Genomic DNA, 11790 nt, shown 5'->3' with positions numbered 1-11790 from the left:
ATGTGCCTTAGAGATTCATAAACATCTTAGCTATTCAAAGCCTAAGGATTTATTGTTCTTTTTTTCTTGGGTATTACATACAGCATTTTCCAGGAAAATTGAAAATGATTTTTTTTTTTTTTTTAAAAGAGTGGATTTTTGATAAATAAATGGATGGTTGAAGGTATAGGGAGGAGACGAGAGGTAGAGAATGCTATAAATGTGACAGCTAAGGCATGGCTGTAGAAAATCCGGCAAACTAATAAAGGGGTAGATCTGTGAAGAAGAGGAGAGGAAGCATATGCAAAATGCAAAGGGGTTTTGGCGTTTTGCTGCCAACAGAGATTTTGGTCAAACACAAACGGACCCACCTTTTTCTCTCCTCCTAATGATACTGATTAATGAAGATACAGCTTCTGACGGTCAAAGTCGTTGGACTTTGGAGGGTTTCTCAATAACATCCACCGACCCACTTCTACCTTCATAATCATAAACACTGATTTTACTGACCAGAGTACATTCCGTGCAATTCAATATTTTCTATTTTTTATGATGCTCTTTTTCTTTACACCTATTAATCTTCATTTTATAATTTTATTTTTATACCCTTCTTCTATATTCTTTTTTATTATTATTATTATTATTTTGAATAATTTCTGTATTCCACATCTTATTTCAGTACTGTAAATAATTTTAAAAGTTAAAGAAAGAGCCTGGATCATTGATCTTACCCAAATCTAATACACTGAAATTCAATATTTTGACGAAGAATAAAGTTCATTATACTCTAGTTAAGTCCGGTTTTTATGGGAAAATAACATAAACCAACGGAAATTTAGAGGAGAGTTTGGAGCAAAATAACTTTTCCATTAGACGTGTTTGAAATCTGCTGGCTTTGGTTCCTCTCTTGCCAACACTAGTTGCAGCTTCATTACAACTCAACCATAACAAGAAAATCATGAAAACTTGTGGTTGGAGAGAACTTCTATGTCTAAATTTAACTTCCCTCGTAGAAAGCACAAGCTTTCAAGTGTAAAGTGAGACTCGAATTACATTAGTAACAGGCATATTTCAACAAGGCAATTGTATAGTTTTCGGTACTTTTGATATTGACAAGGTCAATTATCACCAAGGAACATTAACCTGTTCCTGGAACTTGAGCTCATCGATTTCAGCTTGTGACCGCAGATTCTCAATAGCAACACCAAATGTGTCACAGGCCTCCTTTAATTCCTCGAGCTTCCTCTCAATATTTCTTATTCCACTTTTGGCTTGAGATCGTTCCGTTTCAGCATCTATAAACCTCTTCACAACCACAGAATCTTCTGATTCACATGCAAGGTTTGCAAGCCGGCACAGCCGAGCACGTAGAAACCCAACATTCATGCCCAGAAGCTCAAAGGCTTTTAGGGATTTTTCCCAAGCAGCAAAGTCATTCCAAGAGGTGGCAAGCTTGCAAGATTTTATGGCATTGGCGATGTTAACTGTTTCGTAGATGATTCCCACAATCAGCTTATAATTTATGCCTTTGATAAGATGTTCATGAAGAAATGCATTCTGACTACAGCACAGCTTGTAGTACATTTGTCTTATATCTTCGGGGAGCTCAGAATCTATAAGAAATCCATCTACCAGAATGCTAAAGTTTTCAAAACTTTTAACGTCTTTAAATTGAACTGCTGGTCTAGACAACTTGGAACCTTCATAAACTTCAGAACCCACCTCCTCACTGTCATTTTCAGATTGTTCAGCTGCTTTAGGAGCCCATGTTGACTGGCCAGTCTTCTTTTTCTTCTTTTCAACAACTGCTAAAGGAAGAGATTTCATGCGTTTCCTATTAGTATTAGCATCCATTTCTGCATCATCTTTGTCTGAGTGTTACATTCAAATGGAATAAAGCAAGCATCAACAAAACGAAATAACAATTATAAAAATTAATACTATCTCAATTCTCAAGTACTGATTAAATTAAAATGTACCAAATAGAGGCATAAATGACCTACCTTCATCATCTTGACATATGTGAGCATCCAAATTAAGGAGGCCGAGAGCCCCATCCACTTCAGTTAAATCATTGGGCCTTATTATGTAAACCTACAATTTGGAGAAACGCATATGTCATTGATGACATCAATAATGGACACTAAGTTTTCAGTATAGCCGAAAATTCTTGTCCATATATCTCTCTTTCAAAATCCTTTCTTTCTTTATGACAACCACTTCAAACAAATGGCAAATAAATCATCTACAAAATCAATACACAGTAGGTTCTCCATCAGAATTTAAGAAACACAAAGAGGAAGTCACCATAACCAGTTTTGGCCTGAATTATGGGTTAAGTGAAGGGACTTCATCCAGAAAATGAGATTGAAGTTTTACCACGTATTTTCCAGTTTTACAATCATTTTCTTTCACAGGTGAAGAATCATTAAGATAGGATGGCAATACTTTTATCTTAAACACTGTGTCAGAACATGGTGAAGTGAGCGCAAGAATCATCACCCAAAATGCCCAATCAACTACCAACCCCAAGATATATATGATGTATTCATGGAAAGATTTCTTTGGGCTAAAAGTTTCCCACTTTGTGATCATGTAATTCTATACTTTGGTAACTCTCTGGATCATTCCTTATATGCGACTGACTAAATTGCCAATATGCAAGACTACTTTGATCACTTTATATGGCAATATTGAGTATAATACATATGAATCTAGAAGACAAAAAATGAAACTTCACTCGATCACTCATCACTGTGAAACAATTCAATTTCTCTGGCTGAAAAACATAGTTCAGTGGTAGAGTGATAGGCTGACAACCATGATTAGAGTCAACGAGATAGATTCAATATAAACATAACAAAAAAGATATAGAAATGATTACCTTAAATTTGGTAGGTTCAACTAATTGGAAGACCAAAACATCTCCCTCAAGCAGGTTGTGTGCAGCAGCAAACTGTCTCCAGCCAGCACTCAAGCCTGTTTTGTATGCAATGTATTTCGACTGATATTGTTTCCCACTTTCGTCTTCCAAAGTGATTGTAACATCTTTATCTGGTAAGTGTGTCTTGCAGAACAACCCAGGAAGTCCCTGTTGTTTATTTTAAAAAGAAAACAATGCAACATGAACCAGCTTCTCATGTCACCGGCACCATTGTCAGATTCATGAAGTCTAACAACACTTACCATCCAGAAACAACTAGCAACATGTGATCTAACCAGAGATTTCACAAAACTAGGGTATTCAGGTCCTAGATTTGATCGAACCTCCTGCGCTCGAATCACAGCAGATGACTTGGCTTCACCACTTAGTGCACATGATCCATTAATTGTGGCCATATTCTGCTTAGAGCTTTAAAGAAACAAACAAAACCAAACAAAAAAAAGATATAACCATTGTGTAAATATACAATATACAAACAAAAAAATCAGAACACAAGACATAAGAGATTTGACTGCTGACTGACCTCAACACTTTTCCTGAATGACCAGATGCAGCCTGTTCGAGAATTGATTAAAAATTTCCATTAATTTAGCACTAATAAGTAACAAAGCCACTTCATTTTGCACAAATCATTCTTTGCTAAGAATTTAAGGCTACCAATCTAAGCAAATATAAAAGAATTAGAATGAGAAGAAATTAACTATTTATTAATATTCTAGTTAAGTGACTTATAGTAAGGCCCTTGTATTATATGCTCTTCATGCTTTAATCATGGAACACCAAACAATGCATTGATCATCACCATAAACAATTTAAAAAAAAAAAAAAAGAAAAGAAAAAAAGCCCAAAATTGCAAATTTACAATGTGGAACAGTTTCCATAAAGCCAATAGATAGAAAAGAAAGAGATTTACAAGGTTAATTTTGGCACGAGCGCTCACTTTCTTCATCTTGGAAAACTTTTCGTCCTCGACATTCGGCTTCTTCTGTTTCACCTGCAAAATAATGCACCAAAAACATGAACAAAATTGCAGAGCCAAAACTCAGACACGAGATCCAAAAAAAAAAAAAAAAAAAAAAAAGGGGGGGAGAGAGAGAGAGAGACCGAAGGGGAAGAAGAGGAAGGAGGTGTAGGTTTGGGCTTGGTCTTAGGAGACCTGGACAATTGAGCCAGAGTTACATCTCCTTCCTCGTAATACGACGCCGTAAGCTGGTCCTCCTTTTCCCTGCCTTCCACCACCACACCCCGAACCATAATTGGCTTGAACCTGAACAAGATTCGCAACCCACCACTCCTGTCCCACACCCTAATCACACCGCGCCTGAGAAGGACACCAGAGATTCAAGACCAAGGCTTCAAAGCCTCATCAATCTTGCTCATCAATTTTTTGCATATATCTTTTACATTTTCTTACTTTTATTTTTATCTTTCTTTTTCTTTTTAATGTTTTTTGGTTGTTGAGGTTTGAAGGGGGTTGGGGACCAAAACGACCGTTTAACAGTTAAATTACAAATGAGTACCTTTGGTACTGTCCTAGAATACCCGTTGAAACTAATAAAATCGCACCCACCTGCCCTACACGTGGCTCACGAAATTCCATGACCCAGTTGTAATAGCTCATTACGACGCCGTTTACTTGGATTCTGTCGTCTAACTAAAATAGATATATTTGGGATTTGTTAGAAATAGAAATACCGATCTAAACTTTTTTCTCACACCTGAAAATGAAATATATTTAGGATTTTTGTTTTATCCCAGCTCAATCTATTTCCTTCCTATTCAGTTTGTTTTTCTTTGATTTTATTTTTGTGTGGACTTCTCGCTCTCTTACTTTTTTTTTTTTATATATATAATTATAACCTTAATTATACTCTATCTAACATAACATATATTCCAATGTGGATTATACGGTTTACACCTTCCAATCATTCACCACGGATTTTATTTCACATAACATGCTAAAAATTATGATATAAATCAAATTTTGTTTGATAAACAATCCACTCTTAGTATCAAATACTAAATTATTAGTACCAAATTAAGTTTTTTTATTTTTTATTTTGGTTGAATACTACCAAATTATGAAATAGTTTTCATTACGTAATAATTTGGTCAATAACAAAGAAAATTTATTTTTTTATTATTATTAGCAGCAATTTGGGATATTACACACTTTGTATTTTGGTTTGTGGTATGAAAAGTCAACCTTGCATATTTTGAAACACAATTGAATGGTGGTGGTGGCTATGTTGACATTGACATAATAAGTTGTCTGAATGCATATAAAATTGTAAATATAACAAGTGTCATTGTGTTTGCATTCCGAGGTAGAAATAATTTTAACCGTCAAACTTTTTTTATAAAGAAAAAAAAAAGTCATACTTAACAAAAACGAAATCCAAAGTTTAAAGTTTTATACGATGAAAATTTTTCCGTCACGCAGTAAAACTATTTATTTTGATCTGTTAGAAGTTACGCTAATCCGCTGTGTTTTTGTAACGAAAAATTCAATGGATGATAAAAACGACAAAAATCCTCCGTTAACAATCGATTAAGTTATAAAACAATTAAAAAAAAAAAAAACTTTAACGTATATAAAAATTTGTATTAATCGTAATTTTTGGAAGAATGATGTGAGATGTTTTTGGGTAGGTGAAGTACTTGTTGATTGAAACTGGCATTGAGTTGTGGACTCCACGTTGACCAAGAGGATCTTGACAATTGTCCTTTGCAAAGAGCCAAAAGTTGAGGAATATTTAGCTCCAATCTTTATACGTTGAAATGAAATATTAAGACATTGATTGTCATTAATTTTATTCTTTTTTTTTTTTACCCCAATACAATGCTATTCTTTATTGAGATGCAGCCAAATCAAGAATTGGATTCTAAATTTCAACCTTAACACAAATGGACTGCAATGATTATATATTCACTTGTAGGTTTCTTAAATTATCTGGAAAAAATAATGCCAATGAGGCAATTTAGTGATAAAATTTTTTAAAGGATTACATGTGTTTAAATCTTTTCATCTCAAATATATATATATTCATTTTATTTTATACATATAACGTTCTAAAAATACATATGTATTTCAAATAATTATATATTCTTTCGAAAATACATTTAAATTGGTAAGATATTTTTATCAGAATATATTAATGGTTGAATTATTATATTATATTATATATATATATATATATATATATATATATATATTGAATCCCAACAGTAATTGTCTTGTACTCATGCCTAAAGGAAAGCCACATGTAACTACACTACATTTAAATTCGTAAGATAATTTTATCAAAATATTTTAACAGTGGAATTATTATTATTATTATATATATATATATATATATTGAATCCAACAGTAACTGTCTTATGTCTAAAGGAAAGCCATTTGCAACTACACTCAGCCACAAAGTCCAAAAACAAATCATTTGCTGCTGCATTCTCGGTCACCATCCTCTTTCTCCTGCTGCTTTCTCTTTAATGTTCCCGGGAAAGCAGAAGAAAATATCTTTATAAAATCACCTTTTTATGTACATAATTTAGTTTGAATGTGGTCTTAGTGGGATTATAGTAAAATGGTAATACCTAAAAAGCGTGCAGCCTCAGCCATGGATGGAATGGAACTTCATTGATTCTAAATTCTGTTAAGAAAAAAAAAATAAAAAAATGTTTCCACAAGTAGAGACTAGAAAGCCAAGCAAAGCATAATATGATCGCGTTTACAAAAGGGTGTACATGTTCTCTTTTTACCCACTAATGGTCAGAGTCCATGTCCCAAAGAGCCAACCGAACTAGTTCCTAAAAGTTCTCTTTTATTTTATTTTTTTCTATATTTCTTTTGGGTTCCTGACATCCCGGGTGATTGATTTTGGTTGGATTTCGGGTCTCGTTCTTATTTCTTTATTATTTTTTTGTCATCTTCTTGTAGTACACGTCTTTCATACCTCTCTCTCTCTCTCTCTCTGACCCATGTAAACTAATAATATAATTTTGGTTTTGAACTCTCTTTCTGACCCATGTAAACTAATAATATAATTTTGGTTTTAAACTCTCATAATTGTGCTGTTCTTGTTTCTATGACCTTGCCGGTATGGATTTATCACCTATGGGAGGTTGGTTGAAGGTCATGTATGTGGTTTTTGCGTTTTGCTCTGCTCTCTGTTTGGGTGCTCTCAAAGGTTTCCTTCATCTGTTCCCCTTTTTTTTTTTAAATGTTATTATTTGCTTTATGGGTCAAATAACTAATCACAATATGGTTTTTCTGTAACATTAAATTTTTTTGCTGAATTCCAAGAATGAAAGTGGCTTCTTGATTTTGTTTTTCATTGAATTTTTATTAAAATTTGCAGGATTTCTTGTGGGTCCTATTGCTGCTTTGGTAATGATAATAGGGAATGTTGGAGTAATTCTGGGTTTGTTACCTGCACATGTTGTGTGGACTGTTTACACCCTTGTTAAGTAATTGCCTCTAAACTTCCCTCTTCAAAAATTTCCAAATTATTTGTTTTTTCTTTTAAGAGAGTTCAGTTTCACAAGATCATTGTTCTATCTGGGCTCTTTTTTCTTTTATTCTTTTTTCCCCTAATTTTTCATCTGACATTTATATGATTTGGTAATTTCAGGATTAATAGATTTGACACACCACTTAAAATAGCTATGTTGTTTCCATTGCCTGCTTTATTTGGTATATGGTTGGGTTTGAGCATAGCTGGGAGTGTTCTTGTGGGAATTGGCTATGGATTTTTCACACCATGGGTTTCTTCTTTTGAGGCCTTTAGACGTGACAATGAAACCAAGATATTTTTTCACTGTTTAGTGGTAAATCTTCCAAACTAGTTACTTATCTATAAGTGCACTGTCTAATTTAGTGCTCACTGTTTGTTTTTTCTACCTTCTATATGAACCTATAGGATGGAACTTGGGGAACTGTCAAAGGAAGTTGTACTGTAGTTAGAGATTTTGCAGACATGTGTTATCATTCCTACCCGGTCTACTTGAAGGAATTACGCGAATCCCCTGATTCCAATGACATTCAAACTCTACGGTAATGTTATTAGCGATAATGATATAACCATTACAGTTTTGCTTTTGAATTTTATGAGAAAAGAAATCGATATAGTGAATAATGGTCTGTTTGGTAATGTATTATTTACTTTTTCTGACTTTTACGCTACTGATTTCGGGCTGTAGACATCATATTTCTTTGCAAAGTTCAACTTTCTTTAGGCAGCCAAATCAATTAGTAGTTTAAAAGTTTTATTTGCAGTGATGATGTAGTGGTGAATAGATACAAACTATTTCGGTTATTGCTTTCTCATACTTGGGCCAAATATGCTATTTCATTCAGAAAACTTACTCATATCTGCTGTCTTGTAGGTTGGTTCACGTGCCTGCCTGTATCATAGTTGGGTTGATGGGGCTAATGGTTGAGATTCCTCTTTACACTGCAATTGCTATTGCAAAGAGTCCGTATATGTTGATTAAGGGCTGGTTCCGATTGATACATGATCTAATTAGCCGAGAAGGCCCATTTCTTGAAACAGCTTGCATCCCTATTGCTGGTTTGACAATCCTTATGTGGCCAATTGTCGTTGTTGCAAGCATTTTGTTGGCTATTTTCTCTAGCATTTTCATTGGATTGTATGGATCAGTTATAGTGTATCAGGTTTGGTCATACTTCCAAATATAATCTTTTATCTTCACCTTGGATCCTTTTGTCTTACTGAATTTACCCTTTCATCATTTTTGTGAATGAAGGAAAGATCTTTCCGGAGAGGTATTGCTTATGTGATTGCAATGGTTGCTGAGTTCGATGAATATACCAATGATTGGCTCTATCTCCGAGAAGGGACTATCCTCCCAAAGTAATCTTTTTCCCAATTATTTTCCTCGTTCATTTTAGCAAATGCTTCTTTTTTTTTTTTCTGGAAGTTTGTTAAGCAGGAGTGGAAAGGTTTCATACTCCCTAAAAGTGGTAGTTATGTTGCTTGCAGCCAGGCCCCAGTATCGAAAGAAAAGAGTATCCAGATCAGCATCCGATCTTTCTATTGGAGGAAATCATGTTGCCGGAGACAGATTGAATTCTGCTTCAGTTGAAGCACCTGCAATGCTTGTGCCAAGCTTAGCTCGGTCAAGATCAGTTAGAGAGGCTATACAGGAAGTGAAAATGGTGCAGGTAAGCATCTAAATTTGAACTGGTCTCTGTCTTCTGCCTCTGCCGCAAGTGGAATAGCTGGTTTGATGAGTTGATACTTCTTTACAGTTTGTTTATGCCTTTGTTGTGGTTAAATAAGCATGAAACTTTTGGCTACTGGGAGACCATGGATGATTAACGAAATTTCTTGCATTGTTATATGCTTGGTAAAATATAGCACCCATGCTATATGCTTTACTGTTGTAATTAATAAAATAAGTTTATTTTAAAAATGCAACAGATCTGGGGAAACATGATAAAGTCCTGTGAAATGAGAGGTAAGCAACTATTGGATGCTAATGTAATAACCTCAACTGATCTCAATGAGTGGTTGAAGGCAAAGAACAGTAATGAAGCAGCAATCATTAGTGTTGGCTTGCCTTGTTATTCTTTGTTGCAAACTCTTCTCCACTCCATCAAAGCAAATTCAGGAGGTGTATTGCTGCTTGATGATATTGAAGTAAACTACTTCAACAGGCCACAAGACAAATTGTTGGATTGGTTCTTCAATCCTGTAATGGTACTAAAGGAGCAGATTAAGGTCATAAAATTAGGAGAAGACGAGGTTCGATTCTTGGAAAGAGTGGTTCTTTTCGGAAGCAATACGCAACGCATGGAGGCTTGGGAAAATGGTAGCATAACACCTCAAGATGCTCTCAGGGCTGCTCAGATTCAGGGCATTAGCAGGAGGTATGTACTAATTTCCTACAAGAGTTTCAATTGTAACAGTGGAATTTCTTTTTTTCAGAATTTCTCTTGATTTCTCAGAGACCAACCTGACAAATTTAGCTCCACATGATATCTTGATTTCCTTAAGATACTATGGTTAAAATGAGATCAGAATAACTTTTGTACTATGCTTTTTTTTCTTTTTTTTTTTGACTGTAAATTATTGTAATTGTTCCATGGAATTTAGTATTTAGTTATGTGTTAAGATCTGGTGGATTGATTACTGTATTTTGATTGGTGAAATAATATTTTTGCAGAATGACTGGAATGGTAAGAAGTGTATCAAAGTTTCCGACTTACCGGAGGAGATTTCGGCAAGTTGTGAAGGCTTTAGCAACATATTCAGCGGAGAAAGAAGATTTTGCCAAATCCAGTTCCATGAGATCTACTGCTATCAATGAAAATGTGTAGGATCAACCTCCTCTTACTCTTCTTTCTCAAATAAATTCTGGTAAAAGGATAATGAAAACAAGTATGTATTTGTATGTAGTTAACTTTCTATGACTAGATCATTATGGGCTAATTATCCAAATGCCCAATTAGATTTATGCCACACTTTTGGATTGGACACAAAAAATTTAGAATCTTCAACTCAAAATCATAATCTTTACTCAAAGTTGCCGAAATAACATTAGTGTCACAATTTGGATAAATATGCAACAGGGCCAGTTTTCTCCTATAAAATTACATTTTTATGGGCCTAGGTTTGGTTCAACGGGCCCGGATTGTAGTCTGATAAACTAATTGTTTCAGAATCTGTTGGACCCCAGGCTCTTGTTCTAAGACATTATCAAACGTTTTTGTTTTTTGTATTTTGTTTTTTGTATTTTTTTTGTTTTTTTGGGTATTAACATCATATAAAAAGAAAATCTTTAATTGGAAAAAAATTTGTAACGTTCACGTACACGCGACTTATATTTTATTAGATAAAATTTATTTAAATAATAAGGATGAAACAATAACATTTGTCACTTGTTTTTCGGAGCAAGTATAAGATTCAAATTTTGTAAATTAAATGCGCTGTAGTTGTAAATTAAATGCTTCTTTTTTTGGGGGGAACAAAAATTTTTATGATAGTACTCCGGAGTGGCTTATTCCTCGGGAGTACTGGTACTTTGGAGTATCGAAATGCTACTTCGCATTGGCAAATGGCACATCCTCATTTGGATTTTTTTATTTTATTTTATTTTTTTTTAAGATCAATTACTAACTAACTATCATATATCAGCAGCCACGTGTATCAAAATGGAATTCCACGTGGAAGGTGGTGAGAATAAGTGCAGTAGCTAGTTTGTTAAATTGAAGGGGCACCAGATCCAAGAAGAATGCTAGCTAATACCACTAATTACAAGTCACGCCAAACTCATCTGTCTTATTCTGACTTCGTTATCGCCGCTATATATCCCACACCTTCTTCACTATTCTATTTATTTATCATTATTGTTATTTACAGCACGGCCAACAAATTAATGCTTGCAATTTCCCCAAAAAAAAATAAAATAAATAAAATTAATGCTTGCCACTTTAAACAATTTAAATTCATGATACAGACTACAAGGAAAGGGAAAATTTCACAAAATTTTTTTTTACCCGATTGAATTTGGAAGAAGCTTCATAAAGCAGTACTTGTGAGGTCATATATATATATATATGTCAAAATTGATTTTTTATTTTAGCTACAAAAGCCAAAATACCTATATAGCGATGAATAATGTTGAATATATGTGGAGCTGGTACGTTCTGATTGAGTAATTGACAAATGCATGATATCGACTAAAGGAATGCTATGTATATATGGCTCCAATTGGATCATCGATCTCTCTTTTTCTCTCTATGTCTGGGTGTTCCTCGTGCTTACCTGCCTACTTCTTACAACTATCTCTCATCTCTTGGCTTGATCGGTGTAGTTGAATTGCATTGGATTTATATGTAC

General features: G+C 34.2%; 2 protein-coding genes across 7 annotated transcripts; one reads left to right on the top strand and one right to left on the bottom strand.

Annotated features, from left to right (window-relative positions):
* Positions 1-825: 825 nt before the first annotated feature.
* LOC107424780 (B3 domain-containing protein Os01g0234100) lies at positions 826-4399 on the bottom strand. Of its 6 annotated transcripts, none has more exons than XM_016034636.3 (7): positions 4028-4399; positions 3837-3917; positions 3447-3478; positions 3166-3331; positions 2864-3070; positions 1983-2073; positions 826-1835 (listed from the first exon to the last, which is right to left on the bottom strand). In XM_016034636.3, the coding sequence occupies exons 1-7, from the start codon at positions 4175-4177 to the stop codon at positions 1105-1107; spliced, it is 1458 nt and encodes a 485-aa protein (XP_015890122.2). In that variant the 5' UTR covers positions 4178-4399; the 3' UTR covers positions 826-1104. The 6 variants fall into 6 exon arrangements, with proteins under 6 accessions (XP_015890122.2, XP_024932676.2, XP_015890123.2 ...); XM_025076908.2 differs by having other exon boundaries at positions 826-1787; XM_016034637.4 differs by having other exon boundaries at positions 826-1850; positions 3864-3917.
* A 2280-nt stretch (positions 4400-6679) lies between these two features.
* Positions 6680-10486, top strand: LOC107424789 (uncharacterized membrane protein At3g27390). Its single transcript, XM_048478528.2, has 9 exons — positions 6680-7113; positions 7285-7393; positions 7558-7753; positions 7846-7979; positions 8312-8600; positions 8693-8799; positions 8933-9110; positions 9370-9818; positions 10115-10486. Exons 1-9 carry the CDS (start codon positions 7026-7028, stop codon positions 10266-10268), a joined length of 1704 nt encoding a protein of 567 aa, XP_048334485.1. The 5' UTR covers positions 6680-7025; the 3' UTR covers positions 10269-10486.
* The last annotated feature ends 1304 nt before the right edge of the window (positions 10487-11790 follow it).

The sequence above is a fragment of the Ziziphus jujuba genome, chromosome 7, assembly GCF_031755915.1.
Source record: "Ziziphus jujuba cultivar Dongzao chromosome 7, ASM3175591v1".
Classification (NCBI taxonomy): Eukaryota; Viridiplantae; Streptophyta; class Magnoliopsida; order Rosales; family Rhamnaceae; genus Ziziphus; species Ziziphus jujuba.
Note: the sequence above shows the minus strand (reverse complement) of the source record. Positions and strands in the feature narration are given on the sequence as shown.